Source organism: Netta rufina, assembly GCF_964035555.1.
Source record: "Netta rufina genome assembly, chromosome: 5".
NCBI lineage: Eukaryota > Metazoa > Chordata > Aves > Anseriformes > Anatidae > Netta > Netta rufina.
Genome location: NC_140128.1, coordinates 49,003,154 through 49,030,571, shown reverse-complemented (window position 1 = coordinate 49,030,571; position 27,418 = coordinate 49,003,154). Strand labels below are relative to the sequence as shown.

General features: G+C 38.6%; 2 protein-coding genes across 2 annotated transcripts in view; both read right to left on the bottom strand.

Moving 5' to 3' along the window:
* The window catches only part of RIN3 (Ras and Rab interactor 3), a gene marked incomplete at its 5' end in the record, with an annotated part of 67,438 nt that extends 64,098 nt beyond the window's left edge, over nucleotides 1–3,340 (bottom strand). The window contains one exon of the mRNA XM_084287439.1: nucleotides 3,294–3,340. Within this exon, the coding sequence (XP_084143565.1) occupies nucleotides 3,294–3,340 (47 nt within the window). The remainder of the gene's footprint in view (nucleotides 1–3,293) is intronic.
* Nucleotides 3,341–12,818: 9,478 nt separating this feature from the next.
* SLC24A4 (solute carrier family 24 member 4) overlaps nucleotides 12,819–27,418 on the bottom strand; it is a gene marked incomplete at its 3' end in the record, with an annotated part of 87,692 nt that continues 73,092 nt past the window's right edge. Inside the window, exons 13-17 of the mRNA XM_084287210.1 lie at nucleotides 20,030–20,196; nucleotides 17,677–17,791; nucleotides 15,449–15,561; nucleotides 14,712–14,777; nucleotides 12,819–12,971 (exon numbers count right to left, since the gene is read on the bottom strand). Coding sequence (XP_084143336.1) covers nucleotides 12,819–12,971; nucleotides 14,712–14,777; nucleotides 15,449–15,561; nucleotides 17,677–17,791; nucleotides 20,030–20,196 — 614 coding nt within the window. The remainder of the gene's footprint in view (nucleotides 12,972–14,711; nucleotides 14,778–15,448; nucleotides 15,562–17,676; nucleotides 17,792–20,029; nucleotides 20,197–27,418) is intronic.

The following is a 27,418-nucleotide window of genomic DNA, read 5'->3' as shown; positions in this document are numbered from 1 at the left end:
TCTTTAGAGAACACCTCTTTCTTTGTATCTTTACAATAATATCCTGATCCTGGTGCAACACAGTTATTTCCTTCCTGAGAAGCACCATCCTGTGGGAAAGGAAAATCTTCCCCTTTATCAGAGCTTGACAGACATCAGAGAGATTTGATAACACTGGTTTGTTTCCAGCTACCTGAACTGTCCCTTCCCCGCTTCAGCACAGCTCCCCACATGTACTGGGCTGAGGGTTTTGTTCAGCAGCACTCTGCATTGTGCCCAAGACCTTCTGAGGCCAACACTACCTGCTCACCAATTCAAACCATCCTAGATCATAGTTCTTCTCATAGGACAGCTCTCAAAGAGAGCTGTGTTTTTCTTTAAAATTGTTTTCTCAATTCAAGCCTGAAAATGTTCATATTAGACTTACCCCACTGCAGAGCCAGGTGTGTAACCTGGGCAGGAGAGCTTTTTTGGCCAACAAGGATTTAAAAGCTCCCATTCAAGCATAAAGGATGGGTTTGACAGGACGCTTACCAGAGATGTTCTCTGGCATTCTCGACACAGGAGATCAGATTAGATAATCAAATCAGTCCCCTCTGGAGCTCAGATCTGTGAGCCCATGAGAGTCGTTTGGTTCCCAGACTCCTCCAGTTCTTGGCCTCTTCTTTCTACATTCACTGCATGAAATCAATGTCAATTGTCATGTGGGTTTTGTGCCAAAAAGACATGTCTCCAAAAAGATGTACAGTCATCACTTCATTAGCTAGCCTGGTGCCCCACAAGTGAGAGCTGCTGTAACCTATCCCAACTGCCTGCACCAGCCACTGTCCTCAATGACTATTTAATGTTTGCATATTGCTGATTATGTCTGTCTCGGCTCCTGTCTGCTCTTCTCATCATCTCCTCCATACATTTCCCAGATGTTGGAATGAAGGCATATACCTTTTCATGAAACTGTGGTCACCAGGCTCAATCAGCTCACATTTCTCCAGATGTTTTGTGATCTCATCACTTATTAACGCTCCTAGCTGAGTTAGCCTGACTCTAGCTTAGGATAACTGGTTATAATTTCCTTGCTCCTCTCCAACTCGTTTTGGAAGAATCTGATTAGACTGATTTTTATCCAGCCCTTTGATACCCTTCTCCCCACATCTGTCTCCGAGGAGCTATTGGTTTTGGATGCAGATTTCTTCCCAGCATCTTCCTGCCATTTCAGAGGTGTAAGTCAGCACAACCTCCTTAGGGATTTGCTACATGCAAAACAGACCCTTTGGTCACTGCAAGGACCAGATACACAGACACTTTCCAAGTTGCCAGGGTACTCCTATGATAATTAGCACTACCATAGTTTCTGTGCATGTAAGGAAGTTTTCCCATTTCATAACTCACAATTTTCACAATAAATTATTAATTAATTAAATAATTAAAATCCAGGTGGACAAAGGTACAATCTCAGCAATTGCTCATGAAATTTTTGTGCACAGAATTTTAAATTGGGTCCAAATTCTCCATCATCAGTTTGCCTCTGTTACTTTTGAGAGCTACTATTTTTATCTACAAATACTTTGTGAATATGTGCCTAACTCCATGTGAACATAACCAAAAAGTCACATTTAATCAGTTAGTCACATTTCTACTTCCTTACATACAAGCTATGCTCGCTGAAGTGTAATTTTTTTTAGGATCTTCAGCAATATTGTGACATGCAAACAAAGTTGAAACACATTTTTTAATTACTTAAGTCCTTATTTAAGAGTGGGAGATAGATTGTAAATAAAGACAATCAGGTAATGAAATAAAAGTATGTTGGTAAATTATTCAGATGCTCATAGATTTATGAAGAACACATGCGTTGTGCCCATTCATGCTTCATCCACTTATTTACAGCCCAAATCTAGGGTTTGTGGCTTATTTTCTCCTGCAAAGCTAAACTGAAAGCAAATCTTTGCAAGCATGTGTTAACTTTCAAACAAGTTAAGAAAGAGATAAACAGTATAAATCTTTCAGTTTCTCAGTGTGTGGCATCTCAACTATCACAAATGCAGGGAGTATCTGAAAAGTACCTATTCCTTGGATTGCTATCTACTAGTCAGTCAGCTGGGATTGGGTTCTTCTTTTTTCTTTCTTTTTTTTTTTTACTTTTCTTATGACTGTGTGATCCTTGTCCCTTTGTGTTTAGCATTGAGTCGAACTGAGTAATTGTACCTTGGACCAGGTGTAATGTTGTTCCTTGCGACTCAGTAAATATCTGAAGGCAAAAGCAGTGACAGTTGCAATGTAGGGTTTTCCCTCCATCCCCTGCACTCCATGTGCACATTTGGGACAGTGCTATGGTGGAGCTATAGCAGCCTGTCAGCAGCTTTTCTACCTCCTTTTTGACTGTGTGTGCTGCAAGCCAAAGGAGACAGAGTTGCAGCACACTCAGTGACTGAAAATGCAAGTACACCGTAACCACCCACCCATACAGCTTCTTCTACTGCACCCATCACAGACACAGCTAGGAGCTTTCATTCGTGGGAAAAAGTCTTTCTAAGTGTGTCAGGCAGATAAAAAGCACTCTTAATATCTGGTATTATATGTTTTTCCAAGGGGGTGACTGGAAGTTCCAGCAGCTGTGTCATTTTCCCCTGATTGTTTTCAACAGGAAACAGAAACGCTCAGCTTCAGCATCAGCTTTATGATATAACTGAGCCTTGGGCAGATTCCAGCCTGATCCTGGAGCCCCGGCAGCTGACTGTCCTCCCAGTCAAAACATATTTTCTCTCCCACTATGTTTTCTTGGGGCATGAACCTGCAAGGTGTCGTGCCTGTTTGCCAGGAGCAAGGAAAGCCCGGAGTTTTTTCCTAACCAAAAGTACGTCTGAAGTCTCTTGGGAGTCTGCGGACATGGTTTGTGTGCACTTTCGCTAGGTAGGGCTGGAGTGAGCACCAGCTGGTAGGGACGAGCCCTTACCCAATTCTCAGCATTTCAGTAGAAACAAAGCAAGCCTCCCAGGAAGGATTTGTCATGTTTCCAAATAGCACAGAACTCCCTTACTCTGTCCTTTCCCCTAAATTGCAGCTTGTAATTTGTGCTTATTCTTCCCTAAATAGCTGAGACTGGAGTTAAACAAAGGTATCGCACTTTGTTTTCAGCTGGAACATGTTAGCTAAAGGAAATACTGTAACTTACAGCACGATTGTGCCACACCATAGCAATTGTGTAGCTGAAACCCCCCCAGCCAGCTTGCAAATGCAGTTAAGAGCTCTTTGTTAAGTGGGCAAAGCAAAGCGACATAGTTATTAAAAACAGTGACTTAAGTTTCAGGACTTACCCTGAGTCATCCCTGGCTCCCTTGTCTCCGGCTGATGTTTTCATCATTACAGCAAACTTTAAGATACTTTCTGTTTCACAGTGGCTTTAGAGTTCCTTGGTAAAGAAAGCAATTCCTTGCCATCGCTGAGCAGAACCTCCACATCCTTAGTTTTGTACTGAAGATGGTATTTCAAGGGACTGCAGGGGGAGGATGTGTGAAACCAGCTTCAGGCTCGGTAGTATCGGAGGGCAGACAACTAAACAAGCACTGAAATGAAAGCAAACTGCCAAGAAGGTCTGATTTTAGCCTCTCTTATTTCTACTTCCTGTATTTATATGAACGGGGGATTTCAGGAAGAGGCAGTCTTTGGTGGTCAAGGGTGTGTGTGTGTGTGCGTGCGCGTGTGTATTATAAAGCCATATTTAGTAGTGAAGGCAGGTTAGCCTTATTAGAGAGAAGGGCCCGAGACTGCCAGCTTCCAGTTTGTTTCTGTAACGTAAGCAAATTTGCGGGAAATTGTTTTACAGACTACAGGTATATCAGTAGGCAACAGAGCATGGTGAACTTTGTAAAGGATTTTATAAGCAGCAAGGCAGTAAGTCTCCGTCTGCAAATTCCTGAAGCATGTGTATTTCTACTGCTTGAGTAACTGGAACCAGATGGAACTTGGAAACCTTTATATTTACACAGGACCTGAGAAAGTGAAATATCTAACACAGGCAGAGGACAGTTATGCAAAAAAGTTCCTAGTTGAAGCAAAAGGTAATGGCTGTGAGACTGCTGGTAAATGAGTAGCTATCCAAGCCGTGAAGCTCCGGACAGTCTCGGAGCACATTTGACCTGGAGTTACTTAAGTGGTTGACTGGTGTTTGCCGTACTGGAAACCCAACTAAATATAGACCAGCTGTGGAGGCTGGGGACTGACAGATGTGCTGTCAGATGGGGCTGGTAGCACTCCTGTTTGGCAGCTCTGCCATTCAGGAAATACTGGATGCTGGGAGAATGCATAATGGAAAAGAATACAGCAGAAATATGCAGCAGAGGCGCAGAAAAGTAATTCATGGAACAGAGAGGGAGACCTTTTTGCTCCTTTTATCTTCAGAAGGGATTTCTCAGCTTTCGAAGATATTGTCCAGTAAGCAGGCTGTGCCATGCAGCCCACACTGGAAATGGAAATGTCAGGCAGCTGTCAGCGTATCAGTCTGAGGGCAACTACATGCACAGCACAGAGCCAGTTCTGCTGGCACTGAGCTAGGGGGAGTGCGAGGGACCACCACCATCATCAAGATGCACCTGTGCATCTCAAGATGAACTTTTCTAAAGGGTTTTTCAACCAAACCTGTTGGCATTAGAAGATGTATCTTCTAGCTTTTGGAAGGGTTTCGTTTAGAAAGTCCAAAAGCCTGACTGGAAGGCTGCATGATGGAAAAGAACTAAGTTTCTTCCAGCAGAATACCAGTTTTCAGTTTCACTCAATTTGGGAGCTCTTTTTTTTTTTTTTGTTTCTTGTGAAATCTTTCACACAACTTGCAGTTTAAAGAATGTACACTTTCAGAATTTTAAAGTTTTGAAATTATTTGTGTTAAAGATATTGGGCAAAAGTTATTTTCAAAGTCTCTCTCTCTCTTGTTTTTTTTTTTTTTTTTTTTGTTTTTGTTTTTGTTTTTTGTTTTTTGTTTTTTTTTTTTTTTTCCTCTGTAAAATATTTAGTATCTTTGCAATGCAGTTAAGCATTTCTGTAGAATATTCAAACTATGAAAATGAAGACAAGTTTTTATGTAAGAGATTTTGTGGGAGCTTTGCTGAGTGGTTTTCTTAAGCCAGAGATCAGGCAGGTTTGGAGCCTGACGCTGTATTCAGTATAGAATTACACAAAAGCTAATTGACAAAGTTATGTTCAGACACTGCAAAATGCCACTTCTCTGTAATTCATCCAAGCCAAGTATGTTTTAGAGAAAGAATTGAATTTTTCAATAATTTGGGATATTTAGATGCAATGTACTTATGAAGCTAATTTTCAGCCTAAAAATTACTGCAATTTCAGTGTGTGCTAGGGGCAGAGGGGGTATTCTTGGCTTTTCTAGGACTGATTCACCCTATCCATCTTAAACCATACCATTTTGCAGCCCTTTTCTTTTTTATTATTATTATTTTTATGCAGCTGAGTTGGGAAGGTTTAAAAATGTTTGATGATGGAAGCCCATAAGTGCAACGTGTACTTTGGTTGTAATCAAGTGCTTTCAGCACATTCACAGATTATACAGCAGTTCTGCTTCCACACAGTAGGACGCGACTGCACCAATAATATGGTATATTCCTGTAGGAACTGTCATGCCTGTTGTGTCACCAACCCATACATCATGTGCCTTTCATAGAGCCTATTACATAACAGATCACGATGGGTCATGAGGTCAAATGTGTGGGGGATTAGAAGAATGGGTACTTTCTATATTCAGATTTCGATTTTCAGAAGTTAGTTCTGTATGGAAGAAGGAATCTTTTCCTTTCTGAAGCCTAGAAACACTTAGCCTAGCATATACCAAAGAATGAACCCTTGTGCAAAAGTCAAAGAATGCCTGGTATTGCTCTTCTCCACTTCACAAGGGCTCTTCTGTTGATGTACAGAAACACAGTGGCTAATCACAGGTTTATACAGCAACAGGGATTCCAAAAGCGTGCACTGTGGTTAAGAAAAATAAGGTCACACTTTATCTCCTCGCAGTAAACTGGCTAGGAGCATTAATGGGAGGACTCTCGTCTAATGAAATTGTGGATAAACTAGCACATGAGCAAGGTAATTCCTTGTTCCTTTTTTTCAGAGAACTGCATTTAAAGACTACATACCTATAGCAGAAGACATCTGAAACCCTGAGATAGACAGCTCATAGAATCACAGAATATCCTGAGTTAAAATGGACCCAAAATGACTATCGAGTCCAAGCCCTGGCTCCACACAGGAGCACACAAAAATCAGACCATACATCTGAGAACATTGTCTAAATGTTTCTTGAAACATTCTTGATGAACATATCTTGTCCCAAAAGAGTAAATCATGCATTTCAGAATCACTGTGAATCAAATTGATAAACTTAACTTACCCCAAAATTAGCTTGATCCAGGTGATACTCCCTTGAACAGATGAAAATGTGTGAGCCTTCTGTCATTCAGTTCAGCAGAGACCAAATTTCACCAAGAAAGTGCAGGCACATATTCTAGCTGGGTCCTGAAATTTTAGATTTTCAACAATATATATGAGAATGCTTCACATGTTCTCAGCATCTGAGAAGAATACTGCAAACACTCACGTTGTTCTTATATAATTTATTGATAGTGTACATACGTTGATAATATAGTGCATTACAATACTGACTGCTAGAATTTTTTATAAATGTTTAGTTAACTATTTTTTTAAATTTTCACAACAAAAATAATCAGTTATCATGCCAACATTTTGTAACAAATTATCACATTAAATCCATTTGGATTTCATGACATATTTATCTGTACAAAGGACCCCATATCACAGAGCATTCACAGTGCATAAGGTCACAGTCATTGAAAAAATAAATAACATGATAAATAGATTTGTGTTATTTACAGTTTACAAACTCATCCCTTTCTGTTTTCAAAGTAAGCAGTTCTAGAAAGTTGTAATAATATTTTAAGAGGTACTGAACCTCCTAAGGGTGCACTGCAAATGCCTGCAAGTATGAAACACAGGGAAGTTTAAAAGGTTCAGAAGTTATTTTAGTGATCATAAATGATTTCAAATACTTTCTTGCAATGGAGGTGATAGCGGGAGCCAAATTCTACTCTCAGTTCCACTGATAAAAGTTTGTGCCAACTACCAGGACGTGAATGAGCGCTGGCACCCTTTCCAAGAACAAGAAGGCCAGAATTTGGTCGTAACTTTGCTGCAGTTTCAGCCATTTGGAACAGTGATGCTGCTGGAGAAGCAGACCTACAAGTGTTCTTTGCATACCCAACTGGGATATGAGTGAAGGCAATAATCTTGCTGCAAAACCCGCTGAAAAGAAGCACCACAGTTGGTATTAGGCTTTCCAGAGACTTTACCTGTCTGGTTTTGATATATTCTGATAACCTTTAGATTTTGTCACACTTCCCTGTTGCTATAAACCTACCATTGTATTTGTTTTTCAAGTTTACCAAGATCATCTCAGTGATAAGACAGCAACAATCACATACATTCTTTGTGCAAGTAAGAAAGAAATGGAATTAAATTCAGTAATTCTCGTAAGAAAATATTCAACTGTTATTAGGTTCCTATGCTCTTTCATTTCTTTCAGACAGTGTACTGTATGGCAGAAGTATGATAGCAAGTAGAACACGGGATGTACAAACTGTCACCGTCATTATACAGGTCAGCCTATGGAGAAGGACCTACATGTATCTCTAATCTGGGGACAGGGATGTAGAGGATCTCACAGCTTTCTCTGTGGAGAAAATATGAGGACACCGCGCAAGGGAAATGTAAGAAAATGCATGCTCAAGTTATTCGAAAGAGGTTTTTAAACTTGTGCACATCAGGTCAGAAACTCGAATGCACCTATCAGTTGAACGACATTCTTCTTTTCAGCAGAACATTGATCGCTTGCATACAGTTTTCAAAATAGTTCAAGAAAGTAATAAGTGGAAATAAGGGGCTTGGTACAGAATTGCTGGGACTAAATGCTGTCATTTACCTGTGTAACCGTCATATAAATCTTACCACCCAACAGACTGAAAAATCTAGAGTTCAGATTCAAAGAAATATAAAGACAAATGTGTAGTAAGTGGGTGAACTGCAGAACTTTTCTTCTGAGTGCTTAAACACAAGTAACTGAAGGATCTGAGACTTGCAATGACAGAACATTATGTCCAAAGGTGTTGCATTTCAATCTGCAAGATTCTTTGGTTTCACCTGGCTATCAGTGTTACTTTAGTGTCTGTTTCATATTACATTAGGTCTGATCTTTCCTTAGCATGAATAATCAGGCAGTATTTATACAGCTTAAAGCACTCTACAAAAAAAAAAAATAATAAATCTAACAGCAGTACACAAATAAATGACATTACAATTGCAAGAGATCCAAAAATGGAAGACACCCAAACTCATGAGGGATTTGTGCAACTAGAGCAAACATAATAAAAACAAGTGTGTGTAATTAAAGCACAGTCACAAAGGAAATCAAAGAATAGAGCCTTCTCTATAATTGCTGTATAAGTATCGGAGTAGGAAAGACCTTTTCCGTTTGTTTACATGTTGACAGAATGTTTACAAATATAATGTAAAACCAGAAACTAATTATGCATTAGTCACAGCTGCAGCAAACATATCAAAATAAAATAAAATAACATTGGCACGCCAGTGACTGAGCCAGGAGAAGGATGGTTGACTCTGCTGTACCTGCTGGGAAGACTTCAGGTGTTCTGCTAGGCTGGACTCAAGCCCAGAGAGCAGCCCTTAGATCATCAGTAGTCATTGAGAAACCATAGCTGTAGCTTTTTAGAATTAGATTTAGGCATGTAGATCCCAAGCCTGAAATTTTAATTCAGGCAATACTTTCAGTGGGACTCAGAGTAGCAGCAGCTGAACTTTGATCACGCAACTTTATAATGCAGTGTGAGTGTTATGGTCTGTATGGGATCAGACACTGCTGAACTTGATGGATCATCTCTGTGGGACTGTACTACTCCAATGGAACTGCAGCAGAAAAGAGCTGCTGGGAGCTCTGCTTGGCCAGCTGTACTTCAGTTATGGTCCTGTTCGTACACCAAGACAGCTCTGAAACCTTTGAGACAAGGAACCTGTTCTCCTCTTATTTACATGAGTGGGAATATAAAGTGGTATCAGCAGACCAGAGGTCCATAGATTCCGGCCAAAGCTTTTAACTTGAGGGAAAAATTAAAATTGTAGACTATGAAACCAGCAACATATGAAAAGATCTGGATGTGATAGAAACCCCAGAAACCATGCTCAGCTGTCATCTTAGGAAACGATCCAGCAAGGCACTTGGATATGTGTTTAGCTTTAAGCATGGAATCAATCCTACCGAAGTTAAGCTTTGCTGGATAAGGGATATCTTCTTCTGTTCTGTATTACTTTTCAGTGTTAGTACGCTGGCGATTTTCAGATCACAGTAACAGCTTTCCTCTCACAACCACCATCTTTCTCTTCACTCTTGAACTGAATATTAACTTACACACCACTGTGGCACACGTGCCAAACTCAGCCAGCTAACTTTTACAGTGGATAGTAAAACAATATGGCTACAAAATCTTGCAGACACAACCTGAACAGACGCAATGTAGAGTTGCAGTAACTTCAGAGAGCCAAGTGCAAATCACCCCTTATCTTGATTGGGAAAGGGCAAAATTTGTAGTGGTTTCCTGACCACACAAGCAAATTGTTTTCTGTACATGTGAAAGGCACTATTCTGCTATTACTCAGCAATATTCTCCTGAATTACTGACACATTCTGAAGTGGGTATCTGACATACAACAACCTGTCCAACAGATCTTTCTCAGGCTATTTAGTTTATCTGCATGGTTCGGCCTATAATTACCATCTTTATTCATTTTAGCATATTGGTAATGACTATATAGAGACTCTAACTGCTTCATACGATCATGTGTCATCAAGGCCCTGATACAGCATCTAATATCTCTTTGGCAAACAATATATCCCTGGTCACATCGTTATGTCAGAGGAGAATTCTACTAAAGTCATTTGTAATGACAAGCATGGCATGACACCTGTCTTATAACACAAGATGCATACGAGACTGCCTCAGGAAATGCAGCATTACAATCCATAGAAATAGTCCTGAAGTTGGTCTGTGTTTTACGTAGGAGTATAAAATGCCAGGACCAGCCATGTGATTTAAGGTCACTATTACCCTCCAAGACCGTCTCTTCCTACAACAGAACACTCTCAATTTTTGGAGCAGGTGATATTCAATTTAGGCAAAATAATTCCAAATGATGTCTTTTGCCATGATGATTCATGGCATTAGCAAACACAATTTCATGCATATTTGAGCTGGGGATCAGCTGCTAGGGAACAAATGGGTGCCCCTAGTTTTTTAAAGTTACCTGAATCAGAAATATGTAGTACAGTACAATTTGCTGGATCTGGAACTATAAATGTTGATGTCCTCATTAGTATCAACTCAGCTGATAAGTCGGCATTCAAAACTAGGCTTTGGAACCACTCTTCCGTAGTGTAAATACACCTGAGCTGCCTGAACTGTGCACAGAACAGCAGACGTTTACTTGGAGGCAACTAGTTCTCCAAGCCATGCCTCTACCTCTGCTCCTTTCAGCCTCATATCTACATACATCTCATATCATACAGGAGTATCAGCACCAAACTGTGCTCCTGAAAGAGGAGGGAAGAGAGTAAGAGTAAAGAGAGATGCTCCTTCACAGACATTCTGCAACAGAAGACTCAAAGATGAATTCCACCACGAACTCACAGACTGAATTCCACCTCTTCAGCTTTGCTGCTACAGCACAGCAAAAATGTCTTGAATGCCAGGAAACAGGGTCATCTGCATACTTGAGGACAAATGTGTTTACTGTCATGCTTGCCTATTCAATAAAGCATTTTAGTAATGCTGTATTTGTTGCCATCTTCAGGACTGGTAGTTTAACTACCTAACTACCTTATTAAAGTGAAAAACCCTAAATAGGTGCGAATACTGACGTTTGTCATGGAGCGTACAGCAAATAATGAAGACGTTGCTATTTTTTCCTTAGCATTACATTGAAAAGATTCAATTCCTAAAAAATGTTTAACAGCGGAATACACTCCTTGATTTGTATCAAAATAAATTTTAAATAGCCTTAATTGTAAACACATTGCCTGGTGTAAACAGTGTCCTACATGTGAGCTGGTTGAACAGAATTATTTGTCAGATATGCCAAGATAAGTAACTTTTTTGATTTAGTGCTTATTTATTAAGGTTCTTTAGTATGTTCTAATTGACATAGTAATGGGAATTTTTATATGTAGTCTTAAGTGCAAAATATATTAATATATTTAAAAATGCATCAACTTTTAGTTGGCAGATTTGGTTTATAAACATTAAAAAATTAAAAAAAATCTATGTATAAAGTTAAATGTGCTTCTTTAGAAACTGTGTGATCTTTCATTCGTATACAGCTTTAAAATATTTTGAAGTAGCAATGCAAAATATGCACACTTTTTCGGTGATTTGCAGTCTTATGATTACTACAATATAGAATGTTACCCATTATTTTTAATACTCTGGGCCAGATCCTGCTGTCATTTACATCCAGAGTAGTTCCCTATATCAGATTTATGCTGGTGGATAGGATATCAAAACCTGGCTTCTACTGGGGGTTAAGAAGAAGTATATCATGCCTCAAAACTTGCATACAATCAAATCAAAGACCACATTCTCTTGACAGATTTGCTTTTGTCTACCTGTTTCTTATCTGCACTGCTCAGTGTCAGACACCCACCTTCATTAAGCTTCTGGGAATAAATAAAGAGTAGAGAATACACCAGCTTCTTGACTGATAAAATAAGCTTCTTTCCCCCATCAAACAAATCAAATCATAACCAGGGTGGGTTTTGTTGTCAGAAAGCCTGGATTATGTTCAGATACTTTTCTCAGCTGATAACAATAACTGTTAGTTACTGAGCACCCAGTTGTATTTTATTTGTTTAGATTCTTCTAAATTTACAAAATGGGCATACGAGGGCCAATGCAAAATATTTCTCATGATGTAATATTCCACAAATGTTAGTTTATACTAATATATACAGCATTCCTTATTAATGGTAAAACCTTATTTTTCAAGTATAAATTTCTGCATGTAATTCTCTTCTTCGATATGCAGATAGTCAAACTTTTAGTGTGCATCATCAGAAGTGATACAACATACAACCATTTCCTCTTCTTTCTCTGCCGCATTGTTCATCTTCATTGAAAAGAATGATAAATATGCAACACTGCCATCAAAACTGTCCTTGCAGTTCCTCTATAAGCAGAGCACTTGAAAGGGGAAATGATGTCCTCAACAGTGCATGCCATGATATGTGCCTTGGACTTTCTGGTCCAGTAGTTGAGACATTTTGACTAAGCCAAGAAAAGTTCTGAGCTTGCCTCTTTTCCTTCCACGGAAAGTAAGTGTCAAAACCTAAAGAACTATAAAGACTTTCTCCAGTCTTCTTGTTAACCTTGGAGGTGGTGTTTGATTGTCTGCAAAAGGAGAATGAAAATCACAACAGAAAGTCCCATACATGGGGACATTTGAGAGTTCTGCGTAAGATCCACACAGCTTTATGACTGAGCAGCAATATCCAGAGAAGGAAAATGCTTTGGTTGCCTTGAGCTAGCACGTTACAAGAAAGGTATGCTTTCCTTCCACACAGGTAAAAGTGCTTGGTAGCTGAAGAAGCAGGAATGACACTCAAATTACTGATGGAAAGAAGGTAGAAATGTGAAATGTCTCCTGTCATTTACAGCACATGTAATCAGAAGAATTGCAGTCTCTCTCCTTATTGTAGTTTAAAGTTCTTCTCGGCACATAGGGAGGTTGACAAAGGTGAAGACATTAAACTCTATCAATATAGAGAAACACAGGAAAACAGCATAAAGAAACAACACGTAGATGCCTAATTTCCTGTCAAGTTTCCACTTATTTACATGGATTCCAAACACCTGCAAGCAAACAAAGTGTTAGTTAATTAAGCCACAAAGGAGACTTTTGGAGACAATTATAAGCTAAAAATGAGAGCCTTTTGAATTAGAGATTCTGAACTAAGATAAAAATATATTCTTGGTATTTTACAGAATCAAAAGGCAACATATGTTTTTCTGATCAAGAAAAAGAATGTAAAAACCCAGTCCAATGACTCAAACTCTGGCCTTTCTTTTGTCTGAAGATCCCTTTACAAAACATTAAATTAACCTGCTTTAAGGTCACTTCAGAAGTTCTTCATGGAGCAGAGAAACAGGACCCTAGGTGCTCAGTTTCAGTATGTGGGGCATTTTCAGTATGTGGGACATATTCTAGTCAGGCAGCATTGACTGGCTATGAACTAAAGAAATGCCCTGAATATGCCTCTCCCTGAAGTGCTCCCCTACAGATCCTACAGTAGATCACCAGCACCTAATGTTCATTCTTTCAACAGCTTCAGAAGAACTGCTTTCTTTGATATTTTACTCAGCTCCAGAACTAAGGGGAGTTACAAGTTACAAGAAGCAAAGCAATGAAATCCGCATGAAGGCTCCTATTTTCAGTGGTGTTGAGTGCTTCTGAACAATTACTCTCCAAAGAGTTTTTATGTGGGAAGATCTGGGGGAATCAGGGTATCCAGCAGAACAAATGAGACAACAATAGATGCTTTGAACTCAAATGATATGGCTGAAAAGAGTCTTTTCATAAAACCCTGAGCAGCTAGCATAGGAACACATCTGCATAATCCTCCCATATTTTCCAAAGTGCTGGTTACCAGTAAGCATGCAGCAACGTCATATACAAGTGTCTAAAAAACATCTTTGTTGTTTCACAGGCGCCGTGCAGTATGATGGAACTGGAGATAGGAAAAGAAAAGAACAGGCTCCCACCACTTACGTTATTAGATGCACTAGGAAGTTAGTGGCAAAGTGAACAGTCATTCCACCACTTAAGTTGTGCACAGGTGATGTGGAGTTTTCTAAGACCTAGCCATGCAACAGTGTAGAAACTCCCGTGATGATCCCCTCCTCTGCAAGAGCCTCCACAGGCAGCCAGTGTAAGATGTTAGTATAAATGGGTATTTTTATACCTTTGGGATTTGATTCTTTCCACAGATGGCTCCCTGGGAGTCAGCAGGATCAGAGAACCCTAAGTACCAGCAAAATCAACTTTTGAAACAGAACTATTGTTTCACCTTAACATGCCTTGTGTTCTAAGGGTAACTGAGTGACATTTAGCATGCCTATTCAGAGTTCTGAAGTTCACAGTCCTCACAGACTTGTCTTCATGACGGGTTTTGGCTACAACACTTCATTAGTCTAGGCTGGTTTGAAAATCAGAGATGGAGGGATAAAAAGAGGGATGAAATATACCTGGGACTTGCCCCACCATAACGTAGGCAGGTCTGGGGTATACAGCTGGACACAGGAGCAAAGGAGTATTATTGGATCACATAATTTCAACACTGGCACTGAAATCAATGGGAACCTACATACATCTGTCATCTCTTCTGCCCCAAATGTCAGATTTTAGTCCTCACAGAGGACAATGGAAGCTCTTCTACTCATGGTACTGTTATAAGAATGGCACATAAAAATTGATACTTTGGGGATAATAAGTACTTTAAAATTTTCCTTCCAGATTATGTAAAGTAAATAGTTAATGATTATTTTGCAATCAGAATACTCTGAAGAGTAACATTTGGAAACACGTATACTTACAGTCAGTGCCACTGATCCTAGCAAAAGTGCAACTGAATAGACCAGTCCTTTACTGTTTATCTTAACCTGTGGGAATTAGACCAAAAAAAAAAAAAAAAAAAAAAGATACCTTAAAAACATTCAGAATACAATAATTGTGTTTTAGAGATCAGAAATCAATTTATTGGTTTATGGTAGTCCACCTTCTGCCTTGAATAGTGACTGACTTACACATTTTAAACTATACAAACCTGTGACAGATTTATCATAACGGAGAGTGGGAGGGTTCAGGATTTAAAATAAATGTGTAAGAAATCCCTCCTCCATAGAAATACATAAATGAGTAAATAAAATCAGTATTTTTAATGGATTTTATGTTAAGAGATCCTCATGATGGAGGTATATCATTATTCTTGCCTTACAAGAATACTAAGGTACAGGAAGGCAGATGTGCTTGAGATTGCAGAGAGAAAATGACTGTGCCATGAACAGACATACATGGCCCTGTTTTTTGCTATAGAATATAATGTACTCAAGTTGGCAAACTGTGAATTAATTACAGCTTGTGGAAAGAAAATTGTTTATGTAACTTCTAGTTCCTTGGCAAAGAAATAACACCTTATTCAGAAACCAATACATGCTCAGCATTTGCTGTTTCATTAGTTGGTTATTTACATGCTATCTTTTAAGGATATGGTTGTTTGTTTGGTTTTTAATGGAGAAAAAGAACACATTACAAAAATGTCCAGGATACATACAGTTGATCCACAATCAATCGCCATGGTCTGCAAACCCCATGGAACACCAAGGCCCACCAGAATGTCAAAGACGTTGCTTCCTATTGTATTGGATACTGCCATGTCACCAAGGCCTGCAAAGGAAAAACAACCTTCAGGTAAAAACAAAGGATAGGATCAATATTTCACGTTCTAGAGGAAATTAAAGGGGAATGATTGGCATTGATCCAAGCCCTCTTGGACTGGCCAGAGTGAGGTAGGGAGATCATTTCCATAACTGCTTGCTCCAACTGCATCGTCTTTGTGGCTTGGCAAGCTTTACTGAGTGCATGGTATCCATTCAGCCTATGTGTTCAATGCCAGTTCAAAAATGAAGCTGATGCTGTTGTGTTCTAGACAGGCTGCAGCCACAGGGAAACTGGAGATTGTCTACTGGATTTAGTCTGTGGACACGCAGCTCACATAAATGATGAAAATTGGTCCAGAAAAGAACTCAACCAGATGGGAGTCAAAGATATTAAGCCCTTCTGTGGGGTATGGGTTTAATCAGCATCGACTTCACTTTAGGAACAATCAAGTGGGAACAATCAATAAAAATAAAAAAAGAGTGAATGGTGATGAAGTCCCTAGGCATTACTCGTAATCCAGTCCTAATGCCTATCACTGGCTGCCATTTCATACTGCACCAGTATCAATAAACGTGAGGAAGGCAGAACTCTTCTCTGTCTAATTTCCCCAAGGCACTGGCTTAACTATTAACTCCTTTCTGCAAAACACACACCAGGAAGGAAGAGGAACTCTGACATAAATGGGACACATCCTACAAATACTTAGAGTACAGAGAGCACAGACAGACACTGCCGAATCACACGTACAGTCTCTGCTTGAAGGGAGATGCTCATAGAAAGGTTGTGCTTTCAATCCGTATTATGGCAGTGTCCCTCTCTACTCTTTAGATATTTGTCTACAATCTGTCTTGTAACCATCTTCCTGGATTCCAAGTAGTGCAAAAACACTGTCTTTGAACAAGAGGGGCTGCTTTTTCCCAAGCTACTGCTTAGCTTCACTTTCAGAGGAAATAATTCTTTCAGTACTTTTGCCTAATACTAAAGAACTGATTTAAAGCAGCACTCTGTTAATTAAAAAATGTAATGTTTTCCTTCTGTTCTTTCAAAAAGCTGTTCATTTAATACTACATATGGAAAGCTAATTTAGTAGAAAGGTTGTTCCATAAGAATCCTGAATACTTTTGTTCTGCTTTTGTGAGATTTTCCTGCACAAAACAGGTAATAGAAACTCAAGAATGAAATAATTTAAATAGATCATTCTTTTTAATCAAGTGGCATTTAAGAGCATTATTTCTATCTCAAACTACAAATGTGGGACTTTGGGGTACTTAATTTATCACTTCAGAACTCTTGATATTTGCCCAGCGATGTGTTCTGGAGATCTCATTATCTGGGAAAAAACAGACTATGGAGATACAAATGGTGGAAAAGAATACAGTTAGGAGCTGTTCTTATCCTCCTGTAGTACAAGGGGATCATTTCATGTTTAATGTTTTTCAACAACAGGAGGGAATGTGTCTACAGACATTTTTCAAACAAAACAAAACAAAACAAAACAAAACCAAAAAAAAACCAAAAAACCTTAAATGTTAACAATACATGAGAAAACATTTTAAAATTTCAATTGGAAAGCTGGTGAAAACATAGCTAACATTTATCTAAAAGCTGTTCCAGTGCCACTATTCATACATCCCAAAGGGAAAGAGGTCTGCATTTGGATGAGAAGTATGCTTGGAGCAACATCACTTCTGCCAGATCATCTTAACCACTTCACTTCCCTGGGTAGAGGAGGTCTTCTAAAAATCAGTACAAGTTTTACATGGGCTAGTGCTCGTTAGCACATATGCTTCTATGCAGTTTTTTTTAATAGCTGTTATGCCAGTTTTGTCTGGCTTGTATCTTTTTACCCAGACTGATACACACCATGCATAGGATATCTGAGTTTTGAGTGACCTTCAAGAATGCTAGGCCATGCCCAGTCTCAATAAGCAAAAGATAACAGGACAGGGATGACTTCTTAGTTCACCATACTTAAAGCAATTTTTTTTAATCTGGGCCCTGAAACAGTGAGAATAAATAACTAAATCAGAATAAAATTGCATTGAGGATATGTTTGTATGGAGGTAGCAAATCATAGAGCAAGTATGTAATATTGCAGGAATGCTCCCGCAGGCACACTACCTTGTCTTGCTACTATTAGGCTGGCCATGCAGTCTGGGACGCTTGTTCCTGCAGCTAGGAAAGTAATGCCCATGATCACATCTGGTATCCCGAGCGTGTATCCAATCACGGTCACCTGAACAATGAGGAAAGTAGGTTAACCTCTCATATTTGGAAAGTCTCCTCAATCCAATACGGTTGTGGCAGACCCTTAACTTTGATTTCTGATGTGGACCCTAGCAGAATTAGACTCAAATCCAGTTCTGCAAATGAAGTAACTGTGGAATAACCAGCCTAAAATCAACCTTGTAAAAAGGAAAAGTACTTCGGTCATACTCTTCAACATTTCATGAGCAAAAAATAAGCACCATTTTCTGTAATTTGAATAGGACATACTGATTTTTTAAGGAAAAGCACAGACATGGTTTTGTTTTTACTTTATTCCCAAAATGGCAAGATACTTATTGGTTCTTTTCTCATGAGGACTGTAGTCAATTTATATTGTGATATAGGGCCAGAAATACGAAGAACTTATTATATTCCAACACATGAAGAAGGAAACACTTTCTTGAATGACTCCTGATGTAATCCCAAAGTGAGCGTGTCTGGCTATACTATCCCCTGAGAATCCAGATGCAGCTTTATAAGTGCTTAGGGGAGGGCTGAAACTTGTAGCAGAACTCCTGGGAGAGAACAGGGAATAGTATTTAGCTGGAACATCCAAAGAAGACTGAAAAAGAGTCAGGAAAAAAGGCTGAACAGGCAGCCAAGCATGCAAAGGGAATAGCCTTGTGATAGCGAGGGGACTGAAGCAGGAACAGGCAGCTGCTTCCTTGCACAGACTGCTAAGGGTGAAAGCCTTTAAGTCTCTGTGTTGTTTTCTTGAAGTATTTTGCCAGTCTCTTACATGAGGAAGACTGGACCCTTTGCCAAGGAAAAGGTATTCTTTAGGAACCCATGAACAAACATTCACATTATCGGGGGCAAGCTGTGGCTCAGAAGAGTAGGCATCATTCTGTTGCAAGTGGTAACAGATTATTAAGGTCTGTGTGTGTCTTAAAATAAGAGGTGTTGGAGCCTTGGCGTGTATGTCTCTTGTTTGTGAAAAGGACTTCTGCAAATGGAACCAAGGTACAGAGCATGGTCTGACAAAGGACATATGGTACGAAATGAATGTGTGGCTTTGGCACCATTATACCAAGCAGAATGAGTGGCTGGCATATGGATTTCTCAGCATTAAGAGAGTGGGGGATTACTTTATAATGCAAAACATTGTGCATCACATATATAGAAAACACGGAATCTTCCGTGAGAGGAAGCATAAATGTAAAGTAGTCTGCAAATGTCTGACACATTTGGAGAAGGCAGAGATGTTTTCTGTCCAAAAATATTTTGCAGGTAAGGAGCTCATGAACAAAAAGTCTTCCATATACATGCCTATGAGAGTGTATATATATATATATATATATATATATATATATATATGGCTATGAGTATGTATATGTATAAGACATACATGTATGCATAGTCTCAGCACGAAGCAACCTGGCTGTTTCTTCACTATATTTTCCTTTAAAAGGAAAAATGAGTATATGAATTCTTTGGCAGCACATCCTACCTATCTTCTAGCGATAGGTATATGCAACTTCTTGGGTTTGCATCTTTTAGAATAGAAAAAGGTAATTTTCTATACTTCAGAATTACGGTGATTTTTGTTTCCATCACAGAAACTACTTTGAGGAGCTTTCTTATTCATGTCTCTTCTCTGACTGCAAATGTAAACTTAAGAATGTGAAAGAGGAAAAGAAAGAAAAAAAAGGAAGCTATTCAAATCTCCAAGTAAGTGTGCTCCTTGGTCACAATTTACAGATCTACAGCTGATATACAACTTCTCACAGATCTAGGGCAAATGGAAGCATACACGCAAGCATAATACTCTTCACTAAGAAAAACTTTCTTGTGTTATTCCACTCTACTTGAGGTGTTTTACAGCACTTCAATTTTTTCCATCCATCTGCCTTTTCAGGATGTTTCAATATCAGAGCCTACAGCCAAATTTCTGAAGGTGTCTCAGGAAGTCTGCTGTGAATTGAATGCTACCATTTAGATTCCCCTTCATTAGTAGGATGCGGATGCCCACATTGTTTTGAAAATTGAGCTGGCACCTTCATGCACCATGTTGGGCCCTATATAGTAAAGGCCCAAACATTTGTGCAGAAAAGAGTAGAATAAAGCTAATATTATAATAATAAAGAGTGTAAACTGAAGAGACTACACTATGACTATATGTCTTTAACAAATATACAATAGATCTACAATCTGTTTTGTGATGCACATTTCACCCAGTACAGTATGCCTTGCCACACATGCTTACCATCCACACCATGAAGTAGGAGAACAAGGCAATCCAGAGAGTGGATAAGACAAATGTGAACATAAACCAACTCTCCCAGCGCGGTTTGCTGCAGTTTGGAATGGTGCAAAAAAGCAAGAATATCAATGGCCACGTCAAAATCCATTTAATTTTGTTCATTTTTCCATCTGCAGGACAAAGAAAGGAGAGAACCAGTTTATTTTTTTCATCACTATCCCAGGCTCACGTTTCTTTGAATACAGCAGATGACGAGATCTCTGAAAGCTGGTTACAGCCGTGCACGTCAGCTCATTTTCCAGCGTATCTTTCATCTATGCTTGCTCTCTGTTTGCAATCTCAATCAAATTCTGCCCTTGCATGCACATCCAGAATCTTAATGCTAAGACTCCCTAAGTATATGTAAATCCAAGAAGGGTTTATAAGGATTTTAAACTATGGCTACTTATAAAACCAAAATTAATGGTCCAATTTGTTGCTCTTTCAAATACCTCTGTTACTATTAATTCAAAGGCACAAATAAAAACAAACAATCAAGAAACCTGACTTTTTAAAAGGAAGATGGAAATACTTGTAGTTAAAATGACCTGCAACTTCTGTGCAGCAACAGAAAATAATTTCAAAGAAAACAGAATCACAGATCCAACCTGTGAACACGATAAACTTATTTCACATACCCAACTGTGGACACTTGGGCAAGAAATTCAAACTAGGACTTAGGAGACCTATACTCATTACTCCCTCCAACTGCACACCTTGGGCTAATCTCTTTTATCCTCTGTAAAATAAGGCTGGAGACAATGACTTCCCTCGTACAGATCCCTGAAATCAACAGGTGAGCAATACCAGACATATGTCACTACTGATGAAGACAAGTACATGCCTTCTTATTTGTTAAAAAATGTGTATTATTGTAAATGTGCATGTAATTCTCAATACAAATAAGAGAATTACTTTACAATTGGGTCATAAATCTCTGTGGCACTTACTTACCTTTCATAAGGTATCCTGCAAGTAGGATAACAAATTTGTTAATCAGGATAAAACCAAGTAGCACAGACAACTGCACAGAGGTTTTTAGGTTTTTGTTTGGGTTTTCCCTACATAGATTTAGAATTTTGCTAGTAAGGATTTCCGTCATAAACTGACAGTGATATGTATATGATCTGATAAAATATGCCATTTTTAATATAACGGGTAATCACACTGAAGGAAATTATCAGATACATCTTTCAGCGAAGTTAATTCAATTATAAAGGGCAGCTAAGAAAACTCCCATCAGCTTCACCAGGAATTTTCTTTCTGCAAAAACTTTGGAATTAAGGATTTTTCAATGCAAGTTTTTGTCAATGGATTCAGTTAGAATTAAATCTGTCCTCTGGAGCAATGTACACCAGATATAAAGAAATCAAAAGTTAAACCTTTTAAAATTAATAACATCTTTGTAATTTATGAAACTCTGTAATAGTTGAATTAAACTGCAAATGCAGGTCTTCATTTTACTTAGGTATGTATTCTAGGGCTAAGGTATGAATCAGCTCCTTAACTTGAGAATTTCTTGTAAATTCTAGGATGCCATCAGCCCACCAGGAAATTTTAGACTAAGCTTGGCTCTTTACTCCCTTTTAGCTTGTGGCTGTGGAACTTCCAACACATAAAACTACTAAAGTCTCCTTCATCAATTCTGCTTCTAAATATGAACATGACATTGGAAGCATAACACAGATTTTACAGGAAAGTCCTTTTTCCTTTTGCTTACATATACTGCTATACAGGTTTTAAAAACAGTAATCGTTCTGTTCTGTCCAGAAAAAGAAATGGCACTTGTTACCTCACATCTCACTAACTCTGTTAATGAGACTGTAAATATCCTATGGTATTTCATACCTCCTTCTGTTTTATTTGTTTTGGTTTGGATCATTAAAAGACTCCTGCTGGTTAATTTGTACTCTTTGTCTACCCATGTTGCTAAGCCTGGTTCATAGTCAAACAAGTCAGCATGGCCCAGGCTGGTAATTCCCCAGTTAATTCCAAATGCAGGGTGAGTGGGCGACAGTTTGACAGGAAAAAAAATATGGATCTGATTCTGATCTGATGCTGGTTTAATCTGACTGACTTCAGAGGTGCTACACACAGGAGATTTAGCCCATTTGTCTTTTCGATAATACAGATAAGAGAAACAAAATTGCCTGCAGAACAAATTGGGAATCAACAGATTTTCTCAGCCTCTGTTGGAGAATATGTATTGTGTCAGAGATCCTGCCTAATGTCCTTAATTACCTAAAAAACACTTAACTTCAAGAATTCACAGTGCCTTACCACTGGCATTGCTATTCTTGCTCAGACCCAGGAAAACAGAAATGTTGGTGGAGAATTACTTGCCTGTCCTGTATCTTTGTTCAGATTGCATGGATGTGTGTCAGACTTCAGGGAACAGAAATGATAATTTTGTTGGGTTAACAGAGGAGACTGGCCATTGGCAGTTGGCCTGCAGTAGTTCTGAACTATCATGAACAAAGTAGCCTACCTGACACACCTAACACTGGCTTCTCTTTTGTGCCAGGGCTTGCCAGCTTTTAAAAGCCTTCAGATAAAGCTTTAAATGGAGCTGGCCTTGGTTCTGCCCAAGAACATTTTTTCACCTCCTACTATGCTGGGTCATGGAACCTGTGTGGCACCCAATGCTGAAATTTACTCTTATGCTGTGACATGGTAGTTTAGTAAGAATTTAATAAGTTTAGCAGCAACCTCCAAACTACATTTCCTTATGAACTTGATGCCTTCCATTCACTTCACCTGGCTGAAATGAATACATAAACAATATCCAGCATGAAAATTTCATTTTCTTTCGCTCTTTTGAAACTACTTCTGTGCTGCTCTTTGTTTTTGACTGCCCACTCTGAAATAATTATTAAAGTGATTTAGCAATAAATTTGTGAAATTGTGTTAGGCTTTTAGTTAGTGACAAATTGTTTTGTGATTGTTGCTTAGGAAGAAAATTATCCTCCTCATTAAGGCTATTATTCAATACATTGCTGCTCTGTATAAATACACAAACAGTCCCATTACAAGATGTGAGCTCAGTTGTTTTAATGGCACTCCTGTGAGCTGTGGGCCTGAAGGCTCCTCCAGCAGCTCATAGCGCTGAGGAAAGGCATATGTTGTTTGCTGAGCCCCCACCCCGACTATAATGAGAGAATATTTCTGCTTTATTACAGAACACATCATTATAGAAGAGCTTGATTACAATGTTTCTGAAAACATATAATAAAGGGCAGCCCTACCACAAAGAGCCCTTTGGTAAATGTCAGTACATTTTGGGCCCTTCTTTCCAGTGTTGATCACAATAATCGCTTTTGCATATACACAGCGTACTGGTGAAAGAAGTTAACAGCACACCTTGTAGCACTGAGGGGAAAGGAATATTTCCTTAAGGCACTACTGAAATTGCCTTTGGTAGGAAAAATATTATCCTATTTGCAATCTTCACACTGAGTAGAGGTGAACTTTGAGCAAAAGCCTGAAACTACCCTCGTGTTTTCATTCAGATCAGGATTGTACCCTTGAAGGTACAATGACTTCTGTCTCCTGACTCTCCCCATTTATTGGAGTTTTGTTTGTGATGCAGAACTGCCTTGGATCACACCAATGAAATCCCATTTGTCTATAGCTGAACCAGAGGCACACACCTAAAATGGTCCAAATAATAATGAACATTTAGCCCACGGGACCAAGCGAGAGCTAGCCTCAAACAGAACTTCCAAATGCAACTATGCTGCCAGGAGCAGATCCAAGTTATTTTAAAACATTTAAATCACTTAAATTTGACAGCTTTTTCACTTAGCCTTCCCTTTAAAAGGGCAGCAATCAAGCACAGACCTTCACTCCACATATTAGCTACTTCAGAACATGTCTACACCTTTCAATGTGAAAAGGGAGTCTTCTGTACACAATTTATTAGATGAATGATCTAAAAAATGGTACAATTTCCCTGAAAAGCATGAGTCTAACAGGCATATAGGATTTTTCCTAACTTTATTGTTATGAAATTCTATACATTCCTAATTTAAAGTAAGCTGGAAACAGGAAAGGTTTTCTCTAATTTAATCTATCTGCAAAATGAGGAAGGTTTCCTGGAGTTTGCTGCTGATTTCTGTTTTTCTGATTTTTTTTTTTAATTGTTGTTGATTTTGTTTGTTTGTTTGTTGTTTTGGCTTTTGACAACAGTAAAATTACAATAAAAACAAGGCACTTCCAGCTGGCCTAGGATGTTTATTGCTGTAGAATTTTTCAGTGCTCTACTTCCTAATTTTTAAATTACTTTTTTTTTTTAATGTTTATCTTTTTACATTTCTCTACTATTTTTCATTAGCAAAAAATGAAGACTTTTTTTTTTTTCCCAATGAAAAGTGATTTTTAAATCACCCATCCCCTGGGTCCTAATTAGGCTTTATATTTACAAAGATTAAATTTACATCCACGTATCATTAGCAATATTAATTCAAATCTTGACCTGAAAATGTGCAGCTGCAATATACACACCTCCACATTGGGAGCTTTGTAATAAATCAGAAAGCAAGCACATTTCTGCTAGAAAGTGCTGTGGCTCATCAGCATTGAGAGTGACTAGAAAAAACTAGTATATGTAAATTAGCCAACCTGAAAGCTTAATTCATTCCTGAGCATGTGCTGTATCCAAAACACGATAGAGGAATATATCTTTTTGTCTGAGTATGGGACTTAACATAGGAGCAACCAAAAGAGATATAATAAACTGGATCCACTGTGAATTTTCCATCATAACTATTTTCCACTGAAAAATGCCTTTGTAGGGAAATCAAAAATTTCTAAGAAAATGTTTTTTAATTCACTGTCAGGCAAATTGACACAGAAGCTGCCCCTCCGCCTTCTTGGAAAATCCTTATTGATTTCAGCTCTGCAAGTTTCCCTAGGCAGCGTGGAAGTGAGACTCTCTGTATTAACATGCTGGAGCCAGCCTGCACAGTGGATAGAAAGGTGTCCAAGAAAGCCCGACCTTTGTCAGCCCTCCAAGTGGACAGCTGACATATTAAAACAAACAGTCTTATGTCAATTCTTTCTTCTGCAACAGAGCTTTGGAAACTTTTTTTTTTTCTTTTTCTTTTTCTTTTTTTTTTCCTTTTTTTTTTTTTTTTTCCTGTGAAAAATACCGAGGTTTTACTTCTCCTCCAAAACAGACTATTTTCCAAAATACTAACACTCTTCTCGGAAGTTTCAATTTTCCAGAATACAAGTTCCAAATTCCAGACCATGAGATCTGCCCAAAACAACCCAGATTTCTATTCTGAGCCTGTGCCTTTACCACACTTTGCATACCCAGATTTATGCCAATAATTTTCTCTTCAAAACACATTTTTGGTACACTGGGAACTAGTCCTGAAAAAAAGAATTTGCACCATCTGCAGAAACAAGCTTTACTCTCAGAGTTCCTATAGCTTTACACAGGACAATACAGAACAGCAATGAAAAGTAATTGAGCAGTGTGCTCACTATACTTTGTTTGACTTCAGATTTTGGCAGGATTTATTTTTATGTTTTAACCTTGCTGCCTACTTTATCAATATTTTTAAGGGAGAAATAAGATTTATAGACTTTCTCAAGTTATTTTTCACTCTTTCAGAGTGAAGTGATGAGCAAACGTAATAGAGTTACTAAATTAAATCTGTGCCTCTTTTTCTGCTAATTTCTCCTGCATATCCTCCTCATACATAGAACACATTAGTTGCTCCCCTGGAACACACTTTCCAGTTTAGTTTTCTACAAAAGAAGTTTGGTTCGTGAGCTCCAAGAATATGATGCAAATCAAATTGCAGTACATGCAAAAAACTGTGAGATCTGCCCCAGAAACACACTTGTGAAATAAATTCTGTGGTAGATGTACCACTACACAGCCAGTGGGCAAGAGGAAGCTCTTGCAAAAAAAGTGTTTCAGAATATAGCAGTGAAGTCCTGCTCTCAAATATCTTCTTGGAAAAACTTCTCTCTTATGCAAGAAGCTATGGGAACTAGTTCCTTCCTAAGTCAGTCATGTTTCTGAATTTAGGCAAAAGCACATAACACAGGAGAGAAAAACAGTCTGGGAAACAACTACAAAGAAGAATAAAAAATTCAGTAAATCTTACTTCAAATACGTTAGGAGCTGAAAGTGTGCTGGACCCACTGGTGAACAAAGGAGCACTGAGGGAAAACAGGGATGTTGCAGAGAATTCTCTGCATCAGTGTTTGCAGTGATATAAACTAGAGAAATTTCCACCTGGAACTGCTTTCTGTCTCTAGCTTAGCCTCAAAGACATAATTTCATGGGGGATATCATACAGGTCCACAGCATCCCAAGTGTCAGTGAGTTGCACAGAATTTATTCTGTTCGCTGTCTTTTCCAATAAAAGAAGACATCCAATGAAGCTAGTAGGAGCCAGGTTCAATGCTAGTAAAAGGAGGCTGTAAACTCCTTGCCAAAGGATGTTGTGGGTGTTAATGTTTGCAAAGAGAACTAGGCAAATTAACGAAGAAGAAATACACTAGGGATTTTTTAATGCTCAAAAATCACACCCAGTCCAGGAAATTCCTTGAGCTGAAAATAGCTGAAGGGCAGAATGTGTTTCAGGGTAATATCACATAAACTTGTCCTGTCCCATTCTTTCCAAGACTTCTTCATAAAGTCATGGTTGCATTTGGAATATTGGGGTAGATGAACATTTGGTTGGACCATTTTCTACATTTTTAGTAGATGCTGTTAATTTTTGCTTCTCTCCTACATGTTGTCTGTGTATTTTGGATCCATATCAAAATGTGCAGGATTGCTAATCTCCTTTATTGCTATCTTATTTTAGCTCCAGGAATTAATATTCCTATTTTAGCTAACACCATCATGTCTTACATAAAGCATCCATGGTCCAATCCTATAAGAGAAGGAATTCTTCGTTTCTGTGAAACCAGCAGGAGCTGACAACACCGAGTATTTTAAAGGATCTTGAACATGTGACAATGAATGGGATTTAAGCATCCATTAAGAGCTGCACAGAAACGTTTTTCTGAGTCTGGGCTCTAAAACACTACTGAGCTATGCAAGGGCTTTTATACATCATTTTGTTGTCAACATATGTTTGCTCTGTTTCATCCTGCTTTATTCTTATCCTTTTTTCGTTTTTTTCCCCTGGAGTTTAAGACCTGTTTCCAAACAACTGTAGAGTAATAGAACAGTAGAGCATCAAATGAACCTTTGTCTTGGAAGATAATTACTCATGGCCTTACAGTTAGGTCAAGAAAGGAATTCCTCTTTTAAAGAGAACATTTCTTCCCACATAGAAACCAAAGGCAAAGGCTGGTTTGCATGATAACATATGTAGTTTCCAT